Consider the following 23,373-nt stretch of genomic DNA (forward strand, 5'->3'; position numbering starts at 1 on the left):
TGTAAAATAACCAACAAACTGTTCTAATTTTGCTATAGCAACGATGACAAACACCACACCTGTAAATTTTGAATTTTCTTTTGTTTTATAAGTACAGAGGGTCCCCGCCCCTTTAAAGCAAGACTATTCCCTGTGAATGCACACAATCACCTGCCAACCACATGCATCGAGTAATCCACGGGAAGGGGAACAGAACTAAACTCATGCTATAGGGGAGCAAACGAACTATTCCCTGCGAATGTGCACAATCACCTACCAACCACGTGCATCGGGTAATCCATGGGAAGGAGAACTAAACCGGACTCGTGTTTTAGGGGAGAAAACTCACAACCAAAGCCGTACTCCCAAACTCATGATGGGTAATCCACAGGGATGGGAATCAAACTTGGAGTAAGCAATTTTTATACAAGGTAATACCATCTACCCATATGAGGACTTCGATAATAGCTAGGTTTTAACTAATTTTATATAAATTTGCTCATAAAATTCTAGAGTTTAACATTTGATCCACTATTGATAGATACCACAATCCTCCTACTCGAATTCTAAATTTTTTCCCGCAGCCGCTTTGACAATAGAAAGTATAGATCGAAATGTAAGGATCAAAGGCTTTGATGTATTGATTTTATTTTTACATAGATCGTACTTTGGTATCTTCTTATCAATTTATTTCTTAATCATTAAAATTTACCTAGTGTTTGATTCTGGCACAAAATCCTTTTGAAAATGATGCATAAAATGTGTCTATTTTAAATGATGCCCTAATATTTTTAGCTAAAAAAACATTTTGTTACTTATGACTTCCGAATCCAAGTAGTGTCCTTATCCAAGCCTAACTTCATCTTCGGGTAAGAGTCTGGCTGTTCTTATTTGCCTTGATCCTAATTAATGATCGACAGTTATTACTTTGATTCCACGGCTAATCAACCCTTGTGTAAAGTGGTGTGAGATTTTGCCTATTAAAGATAGTCCAATAAAACATAAGTCATGTGCACATTCATGGGACCTTACCCCAACGATTAAGACAAGCCAAAACCTGAAAATGATCACGGGGACAAAGTGAAGTGATAAGAGGCAAGGTAGGCTTTCTAATTTGAATAGGGGATGTAGATGGACTTTTTGGTCGAGCGAACAACTTATAGGAAATCAGAGTCAATCAACCAACACCCGATGACAAGCCCCTTCGAGGGTTTGGGCTAGCCTGGCCCATGATAGATCCACTTTCAAGAAAAAAGAGACCTATATATTGAAGTTCGGGCCAACGGCTTTGACTGGAAATGCCACGCCGTTCATGTAATTCTACTGGTCTAGGAGTAGCTCCAATGCTTTGGGAGTTGCCACCGTAAAATATGACAACCTAATCAAGAGAGCTAGAAGCCAAGGCCGCCCAGAGTGTACTATAGTGCACCTTACTAGATTGGGGCTCCATTTCTTAATAGATATGACGTCCCCCTATTGGTGATAGCGTGTATCTGAACTCACTAATAGGAAAGGAGAGAAAAACAAAGCAATGCTAACAATGGAGTCAATCCGTTATTCATCGACAGACGATCTCATTCAGTTGTTAAGCATCACTAACTTACTCCTATAAGGGCGGGATGAAGTTTGAAAGGAATGAACGGGTGTAGGATTAATAGCGAACGCAAAATTGAGGGTTTCAGTAGTCTCCAGATGTGAGGATTTTTAAAAAAATTCTCCTATTACACCACGTGCATCCAGTAAACCACGAGGAGAATTGAACTCCTGTATGTGGGGAGCAAACCCACGACCAAAGTCGTTCGCACAAACTTATGACGGGTAATCCATGGGAAAGGGAATCGAACTTGTGTCTGTAGGGAGAAAACCCATGACCAAATCCATTCTCCTGAACTCATGTCTGTGGGGAGCAAACCCATAACCAAAGTCGTTCACCCAAACTCATGACTGGTAACCCACGGAGAGGGGAAACGAACTCATGTCTATGGGAAAAAACCCTAGACCAAAGCCATTTGCCCAAACTCGTGACGGGTTTTGGGATTTTTTTTATTTTTTTCATCCCTTTAAGGTGAGACCATTCCCTATAGATGCATGCAATCACCCGCCAACCACGTGCATCAGAAAATTCGACACACTTAAGGTCACTACCAATGAGCCCTACAGACTTCTCAAAGAGAATAACTTTCAAAGGAGTTCAAAAAAAACACCCTTACTATTAGAACTAGACATCCTTCAAGTTAATTGGCAAAAAAAAAAAAAAATGATTATGATGTGAAATAACCTACAAACCATTGGATTCCTTAGTTTCGAAAGTAATATATTTTTTAAGCTCTATGTAAAGTTCAGCATCTAAAAACTTCCTGTGACGCTCTCTTCATTTTCTAAGCTCCTTCAAGTATTTTCTTCTCTTTTTTGTACACTGTCTTGCCATTCTAATTTTACAATAGCAATGATGACAAACACCACACTTGAAATTTTGAATTTTCTTTTATTTTATAACTACATTGTGTCCACACTCCTCTAAGGCAAGACTATTCCCTGCGAATGCACACAATAACCTGCCAACCACGTGCATCGTGTAATTTACGGGAAGGGGAACAAAACCAAACTCATGTTGTAGGGCAGCAAAGCCACTATTCCCTGCGAATGCGCATAATGACCTGCCAACCACATGCATTGCGTAATCCACGATAAGGGGAACCGAACCAAACTTGTGTTTTAGGGGAGTAAACCCACAACTAAAGTCGTACTCCCAAACTCGTGACTGGTAATCCACAGGGAGGGGAATTAAACTTGGAGTAATCAATTTTTATACAAGGTAATACCACCTACCCATATGAGGACTTCGATAACAGCTAGGTTTTAACTAATTTGATCTAAATTTGCTCATAGAATTTTAGAGTTTAACATTTGATCCACTATTGATAGATACCACAATCCTCCTACTCGAATTCTAAATTTTTTCCCCTAGCCGCTTTGACAATAGAAAGTATAGATCGGAATGTAAGGATCGAAGGCTTTAATGTATTGATTTTATTTTAGCGTAGATCTTCCTTTGGTATTCTTCTTATCAATTTATTTCTTAATCATTAAAATTTTCCTAGTGTTTGATTCTGGCGCAGAATCCTTTGAAAATGATGCATAAAATGTGTCTATTTTAAATGATGCCCTAATCATTTTTGCTAAAAAACATTTTGTTACGAGTGACTTCCAATCCAAGTAGTGTCCTTATCTAAGCCTAACTTCATCTTCGGGTAAGAGTCTGACTGTTCTTATTTGTCTTGATCCTAATTAAAGATCGACAGTTATTACTTTGATTCCACGGCTAATCAACCTGTGTGTAAAGTGGTATGAAATTTTGCCTATTAAAGATAGTTCAATAAAAAGTAAGTCATGTGCACATTCATGTGACCTTACCCCAATGATTAAGACAAACTAAAACCTGAAAATGATCATGGGGACGAAGTGAAGTGATAAGAGGCAAGGTAGGCTTTCTAATTTGAATAGGGGATGTAGATGGACTTTTTGGTCGAGCGAACAACTTATAGGCAATCAGAGTCAATTAACCAACACCCGATGACAAGACCCTTCGGGGGTACGGGCTAGAGTGGCCCATGATAGATCCACTTTCAAGAAAAAAGAGACATATATATTGAAGTTCGGGCCAAAGGCTTTAACTGGAAATGCCACGCCGTTCATGTAATTCTACTGGTCTAGGAGTAGCTCCCATGCTTCGGGAGTTGCCATCGTAAAATACGACGACTTGATCAAGAGAGCTAGAAGCCAAGGCCGCCCAGAGTGCACTATAGTGCTCCTTACTAGATTGGGGCTCTATTTTTCAACAGATATGATGTCCTCTTATTACTGACAGTGTGCATCTAAACTCACTAACAGAAAAGGAGAGAAAAATGAAGCAATGCCAACAACAGAGTCAATCCGTTATTCATCGACAGACAATCATTCAGTTGTTAAGCATCACTAGCTTACCCTTATAAGGGCGGGATGAAGTTTGAAAGGAATGAACAAGCGTAAGCTTAATAGTGAACACAGAATTGAGGGTTTCAAGCGTCTCCAGATGTGACGATTTAAAAAAAAATCCCCTATTACACCACGTGCATTGAGTAAACCACGAGGAGGGGAATCGAACTCCTGTCTGTGGGGAGCAAACCCACGACCAAAGTCGTTCGCAAAAACTCATGATGGGTAATCCATGAGAAAGGGAATTGAACTTGTGTCTGTGGGGAGCAAACCCACGACCAAAGCCATTCTCCCGAACTCGTGTCTGTGGGGATCAAACCCACGACCAACGACCAAAGTCGTTCACCCAAACTCATGACTGGTAACCCATGGAGAGGGGAAACAAACTCATGTCTATGGGGAGCAAACCTAAGACCAAAGCCATTCGCTCAAACTCGTGATGGGTTTTGGGATTTTATTTTTTTATTTGACCCTTTAAGGTGAGACCATTCCCTATAGATGCATGTAATCACCCGCTAACCACGTGCATCAAAAAATCCGACACACTTAAGGTCACTACAAATGAGCCCTAAGGACTTCTCAAAGAGAATAACTTTAAAAGGAGTTCAAAAAAGCACCCTTACTATTAGAACTAGACATCCTTCAAGTTAATTGGCCAAAAAAAACATCATTATGATGTGAAATAACCAACAAACCATTGGATTCCTTAGTTTCGAAAGTAATATATTTTCTAAGCTCTCTTTAAAGATAAGCTCTATGTAAAGTTCAGCAAATAAAACTTCCTGTTACAGTCTCTTCATTTTCTAAGCTCCTTCAAGTATTTTCTTCTCTTTTTTGTACTCTGTCTTGCCATTCTAATTTTGCTATAGTAATGATGACAAACACCACACTTGAAATTTTGAATTTTCTTTTGTTTTATAAGTACATGGTGTCCACGCCCCTCTAAGGCGAGACTATTCCTTGTGAATGCACACATTCACCTGCCAACCACGTGTATCGAGTAATCTATGGGAAGGAGAACAGAACTAAACTCGTGTTTTAGGGGAGTAAACCCACTGTTCCCTGCGAATGCACACAATCACCTGCCAACCACGTGCATCGAGTAATCCACGGGAAGGGGAACAGAACCCACGTGATGGGTAATCCACAGGGAGGGGAAATCAAACTTGGAGTAATCAATTTTTAAACAAGGTAATACCGTCTACCCATATGAGGACTTCAATAATAGCTAGGTTTTAACTAATTTGCTCATAGAATTCTAGAGTTTAACATTTGATCCACTATTGATAGATACCACAATCCTCCTACTCAAATTCTAAATTTTTTTCCCCTAGCCACTTTGATAATAGAAAGTATAGATCGAAATGTAAGGATCAAAGGCTTTGTTGTATTGATTTTATTTTTGCGTAGATCGTCCTTTGGTATTCTTCTTATCTATTTATTTCTTAATCATTAAAATTTTCCTAATGTTTGATTCTGGAGCAAAATCCTTTTGAAAATGATGCATAAAATGTGTCTATTTTAAATGATGCCCTAATATTTTCAGCTAAAAAAACATTTGTTATGAGTGACTTCCTAATCCAAGTAATGTCCTTATCCAAGCCTAACTTCATCTTCAGATAAGAGTCTGACTGTTCTTATTTGTTTTGATCCTAATTAAAGATCGACAATTATTACTTTGATTCCATGGCTAATCAACCCTTGTGTAAAGTGGTGTGAGATTTTGGCTATTAAAGATAGTCCAATAAAAAGTAAGTGATGTGCACATTCATGGGACCTTACCCCAATGATTAAGACAAACTAAAACCTGAAAATGATCATGGGGATGGAGGGAAGTGATAAGAGGCAATGTAAGCTTTCTAATTTGAATAGGGGATGTAGATGGACTTTTTGGTCAAGCGAACAACCTATAGGCAATCAGAGTCAATCAACCAACACCCAATGACAAGCCTTTTCGGGGGTTTAGGCTAGCCTAGCCCATGATAGATCCACTTTCAAGAAAAAAGAGACCTATATATTGAAGTTCAGGCCGAAGGCTTTGACTGGAAACGCCATGCCGTTCATGTAATTTTACTGGTCTAGGAGTAGCTCCCATGCTTCGGGAGTTGCCACTGCAAAATACGTCGACCTAATTAGGAGAGCTAGAAGCCAAGGCCGCCCGGAGTGTACTATAGTGCGCCTTACTAGATTGGGGCTCCGTTTTTTAATAGATATGACGTCCCCCTATTAGTGATAGCGTGCATCTGAACTCACTAATAGGAAAGGAGAGAAAAACAAAGCAATGCTAACAACGGAGTCAATCCGTTATTCATCGATAGACGAAGCTCTCATTCAGTTGTTAAGCATCATTAGCTTACCCCTATAAGGGCGGGATGAAGTTTGAAAGGAATGAACGGGCGTAAGCTTAATAGTGAACGCAGAATTGACGGTTTCGGGAGTCTCCGGATGTGAGGATGTTTTTTTTTTTAAAAATCTCCTATTACACCACGTGCATCGAGTAAACCACAAGGGGAATCGAACTCCTGTCTATGGGGAGTAAACTCACGACCAAAGTTGTTAGTACAAACTCATGACAGTTAATCCACGGGAAAGGGAATCGAACTTGTGTCTGTGGAGAGCAAACCCACAACCAAAGCCATTCTCCTGAACTCGTGTCTGTGGGGAGCAAACTCACGACCAAAGTCGTTCACCCAAACTCGTGACTGGTAACCCACAGAGAGGGAAAACGAACTCATGTCTGTGGGGAGCAAACCCAAGACCAAAGCCATTCTTCCAAACTCGTGACGGGTTTTGGGATTTTTTATTTTTTCTTCATCCCTTTAAGGTGAGACCATTCCCTACAAATGCATGCAATCACCCGCCAACCACGTGCATCATAAAATCCAACACACTTAAGGTCACTACCAATAAGCCCTAAGGACTTCTCAAAGAGAATAACTTTTAAAGGAGTTTAAAAAAGCACCCTTACTATTAGAACTATACATCCTTCAAGTTAATTGGCCAAAAAAAAAAAAACATCATTATGATGTGAAATAACCAACAAACCATTGGATTTCTTAGCTCTCTTTAAAGTTAAGCTCTATGTAAAGTTCAGCATTTAAAAACTTTTTGTTACGCTCTCTTCATTTTCTAAGCTCCTTCAAGTATTTTCTTCTCTTTTTTTTAATATGTCTTGCCATTCTAATTTTGCAATAGCAACGATGACAAACACCACACTTGAAATTTTGAATTTTCTTTTATTTTATAACTACTTGGTGTCCACGCCCCTCTAAGGCGAGACTATTCCATGCGAATGCACACAATCACCTGCTAACCACGTGCATCAGTAATCCATGCGAAGGGGAACCGAGCCGAACTGGTGTTTAAGGGGAGCAAAGCCACAACCAAAGCCGTACTCCCAAATTCGTGATGGGTAATCCACAGGGAGGGGAATCAAACTTGGAGTAAGTAATTTTTTTATAAGGTAATACCGTCTATCTATATGAGGACTTCGATAATAGCTAGTTTTAACTAATTTGATCTAAATTTGCTTATAGAATTCTAGAGTTTAACATTTGATCCACTATTGATAGATACCACAATCCTCTTACTCGAATTCTAAATTTTTTCCCCTAGCCGCTTTGGCAATAGAAAGTATAAATCGGAATGTATGGATCAAAGGCATTGATGTATTGATTTTATTTTTGCGTAGATCATCCTTTGGTATTCTTCTTATCAATTTATTTCTTAATCATTAAAATTTTCCTAGTGTTTGATTCTGGCGCAAAATCCTTTTAAAAATGATGCATAAAATGTGTCTATTTTAAATGATGCCCTAATATTTTCAGCTAAAAAAAATATTTTGTTACGAGTGACTTTCTAATCTAAGTAGTGTCCTTATCCAAGCCTAACTTCACCTTCGGGTAAGAGTCTGACTGTTCTTATTTGTCTTGATCCTAATTAAAGATCGACAGTTATTACTTTGATTACACGGCTAATCAACCTTTGTGTAAAGTGGTGTGAAATTTTGCCTATTAAAGATAGTCCAATAAAAAGGGGTGATTAATTGACCCTGCATCTCCCATACACATTATACATATGTTAGGAAGGGTAAGGGATCTTCTTTGCAAATTATTGATTGTCAGCACCCTCGTTCTTCCAACAAGTGAAGTGAACATTGTCGCCCATGGTGGGGCTCTGTATGACCATACAAAAAATAATAGACGTGGTAATTGATCATCTTCCCCATAGTTTCTTCCCCATTAACAATTAAAGGGCATAATCATGGTACATGCTGTATCACCTATTGGAATTTTTGGTACACCTCATTAATATATTCATGTATGTCTTTATACATCTCGTTCATTGAAATTATCCGCCATTTAATAACATCCATCATAACGAACTATTAAAAGGAACTATCATTATATATAACGTATCACCGAAAATGACCTTAATGATATTTATAGCTTAGATCACTAAAAGCAACCCCAATCATATGAAGCATTGGATCACTAAGTATAAGCCAATCATATTAACTATTCAAATCAACTGAAATGGCCCAAGCATGTCAAAGGTCTACATCACCGGAAACTAGCACATCATATTAGGGTTTGGATTAACCATTGTAGGGCTTGGATAAACCCTACCATTTAATGATTTGGATTGTTGAATATAGGCGCTAGCTAGATGAACAATTAGTCAAGAAAAATAACTGCACTCCACACTTAACTATAAAAGATTTAAATATTATATGTCAAGATTGCTCCACTAACATTTTTTATCCATACCACATCCAATGAGGGCTATTAACAATCAACGAAATTGATTGGTGAACACAGGCCTCAGCATATATTGGTTTAGATCATTGAATGACCTCAATTAGATGAGGGGTTTAGATAAAAAAAAATGCCACAGTGATATAAAGGGTTCTGATCGCTTACAATAGACCCAATCAAATGAACGATTTGAATCACTTGGAATGGCCCAACCATATCAAAAATTCATACGGGCGAAAATGTTCCTAGTCAAGAAAAATAACTACACTCCACACTTAACTATAAAAGATTGAAATATTATATGTCAAGATTGCTCCACTAACAATTTTTGTCCTTACCACATGCAATGAGGGCTATTAATAATCAACGGAATTGATTGGTGAACACAGGCCTCAGCATATATTGGTTTAGATCATTGAAATGACCTCAATTAGATGAAGGGTTTAGATCGCAAAAAAAAAAAAGCCACAATGATATAAAGGGTTCTGATCACTTACAGTAGACCCAATCAAATGAATGATTTGAATCACTTGGAATGGCTCAACCATATCAAATATTCATATGGGTGAAAATGTTTCTAATCAATATTAACCATTACATCATTGAAAACAAGCCCAACCATATTAATTGGATCACTAAAAATAGTCCCTACCTTAATTTTTTATAAAGATAGTAGGCACCCTATAATATTAACGATTTGAATCACAAAATGTAGGCCCAATCATTAAGAATAACTTGGATAATTAAAATGAGTCCAATCATTTCAACAATTTAGACTATTAAAAATGGACCCAATCATATGATCAATTTGTAGCATTCATAGTGGGTTGGGAAACATTAACTTAGATAATTGAAAATGATCCACCATTGATGATTCGTGTATCACATCAACCAATTAGATTACTAAAAACATGCCTTAACATATCAATCATTGGAAACAGACCAATCATAAGAATTGGACCATTAAAACATGCCCCATTATATGAAAGGCTCGAAACTGAACAAGGCCCCCGATGATATATAAGATCTCTGATATTTGAATCAATCATTAGCACGGTTGAACCAAGCACCAAGTATCACAAACAGGAAACATCGCAACTATAGAATAAGTAGCTCACAAAAAGATACTTAAAAACTGGAATAGCTAAACAATCTACATTCAATTGCAAAATGTTGACAAATTTTATTACTAGCTTCCTCCTAGCTAAAAGAACTTGGTTGTATGTGGCATTCACCTAGGCTACAAAACATGAACTAACTGATTCAATTGCGGAAAACAAAATACAACATATCAATTGGTTTGGAAATGAAAATGGCCCAATCACATAAACAATTTGGAATACTAAATAAGGTCCCAACCATACCAACGGTTTCGATCACTAAAAATGTACACAATCATGGTAATGAAATACTCGTATGGATAGTTTGGATCATTGAAAATTGGCACAATCATTTGAACAAGCTTACAAATAGTCAATCATGTGAATGAGATCAAATTAGCAAATCAATTGGCTCGCGTCGTTGAAAACAACCTCAATCATGTGACTAGTCAGAGATTTGATTGTTGAAAATGTGAATTATTATATCATTTGGTTAAGATCACTAGAAACGACCTAAATCATAGGAATCACTAGAAACAACCTAAATCATTTGAAGAGTTTGAATAAATTGAAAATGGCCCCAATCGTATTAAGGATTTGGATCACTACAAACCAACCACATGAATGGATTGGATCTATTGAAATGATCCATGCATATTAAATTAAAAGTTTGAGATAACGAAAACTGGCCACATCGCATGAATGGTTTAACACACACTACTATAATAACGATTTGTATCACCGAACATAAGCCCAAGGGACACCAAATCACCTCGACTAATTGGATAATTTAATCTAGTGTACCATAAAAAACTAAACTTACACTCTACAACTACGGCTAATAAATTGAATGTAACATTATCATAGAAACTATTCCCCTTCATATAAATGAAAAACTATTCACATAATTCTAATAGTGTATCTTTAAAGTAATTGACTAAAACTAGCAAACCATTGAAACAAGCAAAGGCAAACAAACATGATGGACAAGTAAAAAATAATAATAATAAACAAGTACATATGTTGAATCATCACAAATGGTAACTACATGGTATTATAACTAAAAGGGAAGAACAAAGTCTCCACATATCAACCCCCAATATAATCAAATAAGATCCCTAAAATTCAAAACAATAATTCCATAATTAATTAATAACAAGAAAAGTGTTAAGAAAAATCTCACTCATAGAAGAATTAAAACCCTGATGAATATGATGGAAACCAACAAGCTTCATTGCTCTCTTAGTAAATCTAACAAAATGCTTGAATGCAAAGAAGCTCAAAAAAAAATGGTGCGATTAAAACAATAGATAAAGCATGGGACAAAAGAACAACCTAATTAAGTTCTTTTGGAGATATATTGAGCGTAAAAGAACAATTGTCATAAACCAATGAGGTGCCTATCAAAACTAGATGAAAAATAAACAAATTTCATTAGGAACATTCTAAGAAAAAGGATTCTTTAAGAAACAAAGTGCATCTTGTCATCTGCTCTAATTATAAACATATCACTATAACCTAAAAAATATAGAAAGTATGGCATGCTAGTTCCCTCATGTTGCAACTTGCTAACTTTGAGCTTAAAAAGTTTCATTAAAGAAAAAGTTGCATTCCTTCCTAAACACTAAGAAACACATCAGTTAACCGAAAAAATATTAATACTTTAGTAAGCTAGTTCCCTCAGGTTGTAGAATTGCTAAGTTGACTCAAAGCTTGCAAAGATCATCCAACATGTTAAAAAAATTTGCCCAACTTATTTATTAAAAAAAAAAAGAGAAGTGGCCACCACTCAGTTTGACTTAGCATAAACAAATCACAGATGATTTAAAGATTGATTTAGACCACTTAAAAAGAACCACTAATATGAACAATTTAGATCACTCCAAACAATACAAGCATTTTAAAGGTTTGGCCTAATTGGATCACTTTAAATGGCCCAAGCATTTCAAAAGGTTAGCTTATCCTACAAATGGCTTGGTTAATGAAAGTGGGATCATTCCTATAAGTAGCTCGCATCATTGGAAGCGAGTGATTAACGGTCCGGATTACTACAAAGGAACCACCCATAAGAATAGTTTCTACCAGTAAAAATGGAGCAAGAGATAATAATGGTTTGGATAATTGAAAATAGGCCCATTGTGCATGATTCGTGCACTTACCTCAAATGGGTGAAAACACAATTACAGATCCATCAAGGTTTTTACTACACTGCCTATTTGAATCGCTGGACATGGGCCTTAACATAATATTCATGGCTAACATTAGTGGCGGACCAATCCAACCAACATGGGCTATAGATCATTTAGTTAGATTAATGAACATGAGCCTTAAAACGTCAATTAATTTAGATGACTAAAAAGGGCCCCAACAATAAGACGAGTTAAGGGTTCGAATAAGTCTGCTTGGATTGTTGAACCATGGACCTCAGGATATTAACTTATTTGGATTACTAGAAACAGCCTCAATAATACGAAGGGTGTGGATCACTAAAATGGCTTGAATTATATAGAGGGTTTAGAACACTTAAAAAGAGCCAGCAATATGAATGATTTGATTAACTCCAACCAACCCAAGCATTTTAGAAGGTTAGCTCAATTAGATAACTTCAAATGGCCCAAGCATTTCAAAAGATAAGCCCATCTTTATAAATGATTTGGTTAGCATAAATGTGACCTGCTTATAAATAGTTTGCATCATATGATGAGTTTGGATCATGAAAAGCAGCTTCAATCATTTGATGAGTTTGGATCGCCAAATGAGCCGAATCATATTAACAATTTGGATCCAGTATATGGCCCAAGCATGTCATCCATCGAAATGGCCCATGTCAAAGGTTTGGATCACCAGAAATGGGCCAAATTATATGAATTTGGATCCTTGTAAAAAGAAACCTGACTGTTTGAATTATTTATAGAATTGAAGATGGTCCTACAAAATTAACGACGTGGATCACTAAGAACCAACTTCAAATATTATGAATAGATAGATCGAGTTAACATATCCATTGGCATGGGTCATGAAAAGAAGCTACAATCATATGATGAGTTTAGATCACTAAAAGCAGCACGAATAATAAGATGCATTTGTATCTTTAAATGGGCCGAATCACTTAAGAAGTTCAAATCCACTAAAATGGCCCAAGCACGTCAAAGGTTTTGATTCATTGAAATGGCCTAGGCATGTGAAATGATTAGATCACTAGAAACAGGCCAAATCATATGAACAGTTTGGATCATTTGTAAAGCTTAAGAGGGTCCTAAAAAATTTAGGGCATGGATCAACTTAGCATATCCATTGTCATGGATCACGAAAAATAATTTCAATCATATGATGAGTTTGGAACATGAACAACAACTTCAATCATATGATGAGTTTGTATCACCGAATGATCTGAACAATATGAACAATTTGAATCCACTGAATGGTCCAAGCATGTCAATGTTATTTATCCATCAAAATGGCCCATGTTAAAGGTTTAGATCAATAGAAATGAGCTAAATCATATAAATTTGTATCGTTGTAAAAAGAAACCTGACTGTTTGAATTGTGGATAGAATGAAAGAGGGACCTATTAAAATTAACGATGTGGATCACTAAGAACCAACCATAAATTTTATGAATAGATGGATCAGCTTAACATATCCATTGGGATGGGTCATGGAAAGAGGCTTCAATCATATGGCAAGTTTAGATCACTAACAGCAGCACGAATCATATGATGTGTTTGGATCGCTGAATGTGCCGAATTGTATAAGAAGTTCAAATCCGCTGAAATGGCCAAAGCATGTCAAAGGTTTTGATCCATTGAAATGGTCAAGAATGTCAAAGGTTTGGATCACTAGAAATGGGCCAAATCATATGAACAATTTGAGTCATTTGTAAAGCTGAAGATGGTCCTACAAAATTTAGGGCATGGATCAACTTAGCATATCCTTTGCCTTGGTTCATGAATAGCAACTTCAATCATATGATGAGTTTGGATCATGACAAGCAGCTTCAATCATATGATGAGTTTGGATCGCCAAATGAACCGAATCATATGAACAATTTGGATCCAGTAGATGGCCCAAGCATGTCAATGTGTTTTATCCATCGAAATGGCCCATGTCAAAGGTTTGGATCACTAGAAATGGGCCAAATCATATGAATTTGGATCCTTGTAGAAAGAAACCTGACTATTTGAATTGTGTTTAGAATTGAAGATGGTCCTATAAAATTAACGATGTGGATCACTGATAACTAACCTCAAATATTATGAATAGATGGATCAACTTAACATATCCATTGGGATGGGTCATGGAAAGAGGCTTCTATCATATGATGAGTTTACATCACTAACGACAGCTCGAATCATATGATGTATTTGTATCACTAAACAGGCCGATTCATATAAGAAGTTCAAATCTGCAGAAATGGCCAAAGCAAGTTAATGGTTTTGATCCATTGAAATGGCCCAAGTAGGTCAAAGGTTTGGATAATTAAAAATGGGCCAAATGGGCCAAATCATATGAACACTTTGGATCATTTGTAGAGATGACGAGGGTCCTACAAAATTTAGGGCATGGATCAACTTAGCATATCCATTGCCATCAATCCTGAAAAGCAGCTTCAATCATATGATGAGTTTGGATCGCCGAATGAGCCGAATCATATGAACAATTTGGATCCACTAAATGGCCCAAGCATGTTATTGTTTTCATCCATCGAAATGGCTCATGTCAAATGTTTGAATCACAAGAAATGGGCCAAATCATATGAATTTGGATCCTTACAAAAAGAAACCCATCTGTTTGAATTATGTCTAGTACTAAAGAGGGTCCTACAAAATTTAACAATGTGGATCACTGAAAACCAATCTCAAATATTATGAATAAATGGATCACCTTAACATATCCATTGGGATGGGTCATGGAAAGAGGCTTCAATCATATGATGAGTTTAGATCACTAATAGCAGCACGAATCATATGATGTATTTGGATCACTAAACTGAAATGGCGAAAGCATGTTAAAGGTTTTGATCCATTGAAATGGCGCAAGAATGTCAAATGTTTGGATCACTAGAAATGGGATCATTTGTAGAGATGACAAGGGTCCTACAAAATTTGGGGCATGGATCAACTTAGCATATCCATTGACATGGATCATGAAAAGCAGCTTCAATTATGTGAGGAGTTTGGATCATGAAAAGCAGCTTCAATCATATGATGAGTTTGGAACAGCGAATGAGCCATATCGAAATGGCCCACGTCAAAGGTTTGGACCACTAGAAATGGACCAAATCATATGAATTGTGTATAAAACTAAACAGGATCCTACAAAATTAATGAAGTGGATCAATGAGAACCAACCTCAAATATTACGAATAGATGGTTCAAATTAACATATCCATTGGGATGGGTCATGGAAAGCCGCTTCAATCATATGACGAGTTTAGATCACTAAAAGCAATACGAATCATATGATGCATTTAGATGGCTGAATGGGCCAAATCATATAAGAAGTTCAAATCCACTAAATGGCCTAACACATGGAAGGTTTTGATCCATTGAAATGCAAGTCAAAGGTTGGAATCGATAGAGATTGGCCAAATCATATGAATAGTTTGAAACATTTGCAAAGCTGAAGAGGGTCCTATAAAATTTTGGGCATGGATCAACTTAGTAGATCCATTGCCAAGGATCATAAAAAGCAACTTTAATGATATGATGAGTTTAGATCATGAAAAGCAGCTTCAATCATATGATGAGTTTGGATCATGAAAAGCAACTTCAATTGTATGATGAGTTGGAATTGCCAAATAAGCCGAGTTATATGAATAATTTCGATCCACTGAATGACCTAAGCATGTCAATGTTTTTTTTTATCCATCAAAATTGTCACGCCCCAAACCCGGAAATCGGGCTCACAAAATTCCCAATCGTCGAATCCGGTGTCGTTAGCCTCCGTAGTACCCCATTCTCGGCTCTCAGCACAAATACGCCAGATTCTGATCCCGGGATCCTGCAAGGAGGATTTTCTAACGTATATTTATCTCGTAAGAAGCATAACCACAAGTTTACCCAAATCACAAAGGCAACATCATCACCACATATCCACTAATATAAATATTTAAGTACAGTGCCGAAAGGGAAATACATATATCAAAAATCAAGCTCCAGAAGTCCGCTGCATGCTCCAAGCTCAATGTGCTACAACCTAACATCACCTGCACACATCCATCGTGCATAACCTTATAGAAAGCTTAGAGGGTGGTTTATGTGTGTGCACAAGTGCCAAGTATTTAATATAGTGTCATAATCATATAATATCAGCAATAATGGCAAGATCATGAACGATATCAGAGTAAGCAGGAATAATAACAAATTTATAAGTCATACAATTTTAGAGTACGCAATACAAATCAGCTATACAAACGAGGTGCCATAAAGAGCCAAATATTAGATGCCGAGGATGCAATGCAATATACAATTCTTGATGAGTTCACGAATACCGTCAACCGTATCTAGACCATATAAATGCAGAAACACAGTAACCTAAAATGTCATATGTCGCGGATGTAATGCAATATGCGGTACGAATGAGATGACCATGCTGGAGTGTGAAGTCGGGATGATAGTACGTAGTATCACAGGCTACGGGGTCCACCACAAGGGACTTCTATCCAAACCAGTCACATACATAATTTAGATAATTAGACTTAATGTGGTAAACTCCTGATCTCAGGTTAGTCACGCGCCCCAACCGAAATCCTAGCCATTGCGAAGGCACACGTAACAAATAGTTGCGCACCACCAGCCCGAGTGGATAGTGAATGAATGAATATGCAACCCCTGCTCCACAAATTCGTACTGTACATCTCTGGGATCATCATCGGGGTCTAGTACACTCTACGTACAAATTGCCGCCCACTGACGTGAGACCATGCAAGTAGAAGAGACCTCACTATCTGCCTAACCAGTAGCTAGCCAATATCTTCCCGACACGTCGATAGCGGACCCATTCACGACTTGGTCAAACTCAGCCTAGCTATGCCCTCTACTCTCGGGCGGGTAAAGCCACACCCCCTCCCAACCAACCACGACATAATCGGAGACGCGACCTCATGGTATTCGGCACTCGGGTGCTCATATATCCACTCGGTATCGACGTTGAGGCGTCTCCTGGCTACGGAGGTTTAGGGACTTTCACCCACGAACATCTAAAGCGCCCAGATACTCGAACCAAATATTTTCGGTGTCCCATCTAGCTATCCACGACATGCCTATGGCGTACAGTAATCACAACACACAATGCAAGATGCATGAGTCATACAATCCTGTCATGCATCAATCCTGCGCATACCATGCGCACATGTGAGACAATATCCACCTATCAGGGAGTCTCATAACAACCTGTCCAATGACATATGCAATAGTCAACCACATCTCATAATAAACATGCAAATGATGCATATGTGCATGTACATGATGCCATGTTATCACATACTCAAAATCGGTATCGATAGTCAAAATCATCCTTGATAAGAATGGGCCTAACAAGGCCTAAGGGAGGGTCACAATGTGGACGTTCAACCATCATTGCCCATCAATGTGGACATTCAACCAACATTGCTCCCAAGGAATGGCCAACATAGGGCCGAACATACAGTGGGCCCATGACCTCATACAAGGGTCTAATATACATCACAATGGGCCAAATACACGGGCTTAATATACATCACCATGGGCCACGACCCATGGTCCTCAAATACATCATAATGGGCTATGACCCATGGGCCTTAATATACATCAAGTGGACCACATTAATGGGTCTCATATACATTAAATGGGCCACGTACCTGGGCCTAGAATACATTAAGTATGCCACACATCATGGGCCTAATACATATCATAATGGGCCTTGCCCTTAGGCCACGAATACATCACAATGGGCCTCTGACACGAGCCTAATATATATCATGAGGGGCCACATCCTATGAGCATTAAATATATCACAATGTGCCATATTCCATGGGCCTCGAATACATCATAATGGGCCGCACCACCTGGGCCTCGAATGTGTCACAATGGGCCATAACCCATGGGCCTCATACATCACATCGGGCCTCACCACTTAGGCTTGATATACACCACATATGGGCCTCACATATGGGCCTCAAATATACATTAAGTGGGCCGCATCAATAGGCCATAAATACATCACATGGGCTTGATTCAAAGGTCATAAATACATCATGATGGGCCTTACACAAGGGCCTTATCATATCGGGGTGGGCCCTGCACATTCTAAATGGGCTCCATACACATCATCTGGGCCTCACGTGGTAGCCAAAATGAATGGACGGCATGGCTGTGAAGTACCTCAAAGTGGGTCCCACCATCAAATGGGTGATGAGAATATTACACATACATCATGGTGGGCCACACCTGTCCAGCAAAAGGAATGGACAACGTGGTTGAAAATACATAACGTCAAGTTGTGCTCGATGGCAGACGGACATACGTCAAGTGGAGTCCCACCGTCCTTTGCTGATGGACAGTGTGGATATAAAATAGGTGGATGACATGGAATATAATACATACATGAAAGGTGGCCCCACATTCATCAGGACCCACCATCCCATACACATGGATGGTGAGGATATTCAGCACATCAAGGTGGGTTTCAACAACGGGCCTCATATATCACATCGGGCCTAATCAAATGGGCCGAATCAAATGGACTAAGTCGAATGGGCCGAGTTCGAATAAGTCGAACCCAACTCATCTATTTTTAGAGAAAAAAATGAATCATATAAAAAGATCAACTGGACTGCACTCCAAATAACAGTGGTGACGATGATTTCCACCATTAAAATTCTTAAGGCCCACCATAACATTTATTTTCTATCCAATCTGATCATAAGGTCACACAGACCTAAATTAAGAGGAAAAACCAATTTCCTAATGATCCAAAACTTCTGTGATGACAAAAGGTTTCAATGGTAGACACTTAATCCCCACTGCTTTTTACTATGTGGTCCACTTGATAGGTAGATCTGCCTCATTTGCCTCAAGCCTTAAGGCTAGCACGCCACTGGATGGACGGTTTGGATGTAACCCATATATCATGGTGGGTCCCATAAGGATAAACAGCATGGATAAAGCATATACCTCATGGTGGGGTCCCTGCCGTCCAGCAGCCCAGCCAAAATGGCTGGACGGCATAGATAAAACATATACGTCATAGTGGGTCCCACTGTCCAATGGTGTGAACGGTGTGGGTAAAACACATACACCATAGTGGGTCCCACGTGGGGCCCACCATAACGTTTATTTGCCATCCAATCTGTTAATATGGTCACACGCACCCGGATGCAGAGGGAAAACAAATTTCATATCGATTCAAAACTTCTAGAATCCAAAAGGATTTCAATGGCAGACGTTCCATCCTCACTGTTTCTTATGACGTGGGCCACCTAAGTTCCTCATACGGCTGATTTTTGGGGTGGCCCACTGCCCTAAGGGGGTCTACCAAATGCACAGCGTGGATGTCCAACACCCCACGGCTGGGACCCATAGTCCCTACCCACCCGTTAAACGTAGCAGCGTCCTGCTGCAACGTCCAGCAGCAGCAGGCGCTGCATGCTATATATATATATATATAGTATTTTTTGGAAAGAAAGTATTTCTGTGGTTTTTCATAGGTGGGGCGCGCATCGAAAGAATCCACTCCAGCAGTTGGCTTTTATGGCTTAATACAGACCAAACGAGCCCAATATTCAATATGTTTTCGTGTACAGAAACATCAGAGTGGATTTTAACGGTAAAAACCATTGTTTTCTATGCTATGGCCCACCAAATACTCAGATTGGCCTGATTTTTTGGCTCAACACCTAAAATGAGTCGGAGAATGGGATGGACGGCTTGGATTAGATCCATATATGAAGGTGGGGACTGCATGAGCGACCCACCCAAAAAGCTTATATATATATATATATATATATTTGTGATGTGAGTACACCCCACTGTCTGTTCTCACTTTAGTGAACACGTCCAGCGTCCAGGGACGCTGGACGGACTGTGCTCACATATAAATCAAGGTGCATCCCACATGGACGTGGCCCACTTGATTTGGATCAATCTGATACTTGTGTCTTCCCATCACCATAAGTTAGGGCCCACATGGCTTGGATGGTGTAGATCTAACACGTCCATCAAGTGGGTCCCACGAAGGTGGATGACATGGATAAAATGCATACATCATGGGGCCAATAACAAGGGAAAGGAGAGAGAGAAAGAGAGAGCTCGAGTGATGGAGGGACCCCGGTACTTCGGGCCCTCCCTTCCGTACATCACAACATACATCAAGTGGGTCCCATTACATATGGGCCCACCGATCAAAATCAATGGTGGAGATCCTTTCTCCACCAAAATGTAAGGTCTAGATGACCCTATTTGTGCAAGGAAAACAAACATCATGATGGGGTCCATGGAGAATGGCCCCATCATGGAATGATCATGAGAATCAAGGTGGGCTATCGGCCACATCTAGGGTCCAAAGTGAGATCCATACCATTAGTCGGTAGGCCTCACTTGGCCCATCATAAAAACATGAAATCTAGGCCTATAGAAACACCCACCTTTTGCTTCTTCTTGGGATCCTCCTCATCATAGCTCTAATGGGACATGATTCAATGGTCGAGATCAGTTTTAAAGGGTGAGGATGGGAGATAGGAAGGTGGGCCACACCTAGCTCTCTCATGGAGCATTGGACGTGGGTTGCTTGGGAGGAAAAATGAGAGAGAGAGAGATGAGAGGGAGAGGTATAAGAGAGAGAGAGAGATGGGTGAGTGATGTGTGAGGGATGGGTGAAAGGTGATGAGTGGATGTATTTGTGTATGGGAGAGAGAGTTGACTTTGGGTAGTTGTTGTACTTGGGGATGGAATGGTTATACTTGACATTTGATATGACGTGTCGTAGAGATTCCCTTGGTATTTGCAACGTGTGGCGTTTTTCCTTGGACTAAACATGGGCCCACATCTCCTGGCCCGGGTATCGCCTCAGCGCGCAAGATACGGCATCGGAACTACTGCGACGGCGCGGTCGCAGGGATACAAGTCTTGGGTCGAGCCGACTCTGATATACGGGACACAACTCAAGATCGCGCGCAAACGCCGATAACAAATCGTGGGTCGCCAAAATTTGATCGAGAGGACCGCGGAAGCATACAGAATGGTACGGGCTAGGATATGGGTCTCACAGAAATGGCCATGTCAAGAAACGACCCAAATCATATGAATTTGGATCGCTGTAAAAAGAAACTTTATTATTTGAATTGTTTATAGAACTGAAGAGGGTTCTACAAAATTAACGATGTGGATCACTGTGAGACCCGACCCAAGTTCGCTTGCGTGCATGTGTGTGTGTGAGTATGCATTTTGTTCTTTTTGGTCCCGCGGTCCTACCGGTTAAATTTCGGCAACCCGCGACCTTTGGGTAGTGTTTGCGGTCATCCTTGAGTCTGGTCACTTTGACCCGACTCGGATCGGCCCGAGACCTATGCTATCTCGTTCGTATCGTCGTTGCGATTCCAACGACGCATCTTGTGCATTCATCCGATTTATAGATCAAAAGTTGTGAGCATTTCATCATGTGGCCCACTTTTTATACAAAAGCATATGGACCACTCTCAGGCACAAGTTCCCATGCACACCACCCACACACACTACAATTCCCATGGAATAAACATTACCCATCCTAAACACTACCCACACCTAACCTACCCTAGCAAGCATTGTTTGTATCACCATAGGTCATGATTTCTTTCTCTAACCAAGGAGAGAGAGTAATGATGACTCTCCTACAACCTTTCCTTCCTCTCTCTCCTCCTTCATTCTCTCATTTTCCTCTTCCATGGTGGAATTTCCAGCCCTCCCTCTCCCAATTTCCAGCAACTTCCCCTTCCTTTCTTCCTCCATCTAGCCACCACAAACTCATCTTGACCATTGAACCTTTAAGCTTGGAGCTTGAAGTACCTAGTGTTGGTGGTAGCTTGAAGATTCAAGGTGGGTGATTATAATTGTTGATTTTCTTTTCTACCCTTTGATCTTATTTTTCTTTCTAGATGGATCATATGGGACCCACCAATCCATGGTGGGGATCCCATTTGATCCCATGGATGTGGTCCTTTGGCCCATCCTACATGCATGTCATGATCCATGATGGGGCCATTCTCCATGGACCCCATCATGATGTATTTAATGATCCACTCCATCTTAAGGTCATCTAGACCCTAAGGATCATGTTGGGATGACATCCCAACCATCCATAGCAATTATATATCATGCATGTAGTGATTTTATGTTGCATGTACAATCAATGTAGTTGTATGGGTATGATTCACTCTTGGGAGGGCCACTAGTGGCGGGGCCCTACCCCCATGGCCGGATTACTCTCTTTCCTTCTTCTCTTTTCTCTGATGTATGGATGATAGTGTGTGTGTGGCCCATTTATAGTGGGCCTTGGATGTCCCAAAATAAGTAAAAATAAAAATCCAGCAAGGTGGGATGCTCTTATCACCTAACTCCATGATCATCGGACACCTTAATCAATGCATGCAAGTGTCCTAGTTCTAGTATGTGATCTGGACTTATGTGGGGCCCACTGAGGAAGGCCACACACCCTTTTTATGGCTGAGATTATTGAGATATAGGCTGATGTGTCCAGCCATGTATTGCTGTCCAAAGACCTGGACTGTTGCATGGATTGTCATGTTCAATCTTTGACATGGATTTTTGGATCATGATTGTCATTATTTTTTTTATAAGTATGGGGTGTAATGAGAAGGTGTGGACCCCACCATGAAGTATGATGGGTCATACCTCAGATGGTCCATGATATGGTACCCAAAAAGGAGGCCCATAGGGGTGGGCGGTCCACCTTGTTGGGCTGTCCAACCCACATGTATGGAGGGAAAACATACACTTCAGCTTGGTTTCTCTGAAGGATGGGCCACCTTTATGGACCCCACCTTAATTTATTTTATGAAGAAAATACTAAACCTCCATTTTCCCCCTTTTGGATGAAGGTTGGGCCCACCTTATTGGGTAAACAATGCATGGACAGCAACATCTCTTCCCGGACAGATTGAAATTCCTAATTTAATTAAAATATTTATGAGTATCCAAAAATCATGAAATTTTTCAGCGAGGTGGTTTACTTATGGTAGGATCCACCTACAAAATTTTGGGGCCAATGGACACCTGTACACACCATGGCGGCGGCTGGACTGGCCCATTACAATACGGTGCCCAGATCAGTCCGATTTTTAGGACAGATTGATTTCTTTAAATAAATTAAAATATTTATATATGTCTAAAAATTTTGAAATTTTTTAGAGATATGTTCCACCCATTATAGGACCCACTTACCAAATTTTAGGGCTAATGGACCTCTGTGTACACCGTGGCAAGGGCCGGACTGGCCCACCACGTTGGGACGTCCAGGTCAGTCCGATTTTCTGGACAGTCTATTTTATTTAAATAAATTAAAATATTTCTAAGTGTCCAAAAATCTTGA

General features: G+C 39.5%; 1 protein-coding gene and 1 long non-coding RNA gene across 2 annotated transcripts in view; both read right to left on the reverse strand.

The window, feature by feature from the left end:
- The window catches only part of LOC131216868 (condensin-1 complex subunit CAP-D2-like), a 41,778-nt gene that overhangs the window by 12,219 nt on the left and 6,186 nt on the right, over positions 1 to 23,373 (reverse strand). The window contains exon 3 of the mRNA XM_058211467.1: positions 10,995 to 11,089. Coding sequence (XP_058067450.1) covers positions 10,995 to 11,089 — 95 coding nt within the window. The remainder of the gene's footprint in view (positions 1 to 10,994; positions 11,090 to 23,373) is intronic.
- LOC131216870 (uncharacterized) lies at positions 4,070 to 6,958 on the reverse strand. The gene is made up of 2 exons (XR_009157073.1): positions 6,604 to 6,958; positions 4,070 to 4,251 (listed from the first exon to the last, which is right to left on the reverse strand). It is a non-coding gene; the product is annotated as an uncharacterized LOC131216870 (long non-coding RNA).

The sequence above is a fragment of the Magnolia sinica genome, chromosome 10 (genome assembly GCF_029962835.1).
Source record: "Magnolia sinica isolate HGM2019 chromosome 10, MsV1, whole genome shotgun sequence".
Taxonomy (NCBI): domain Eukaryota; kingdom Viridiplantae; phylum Streptophyta; class Magnoliopsida; order Magnoliales; family Magnoliaceae; genus Magnolia; species Magnolia sinica.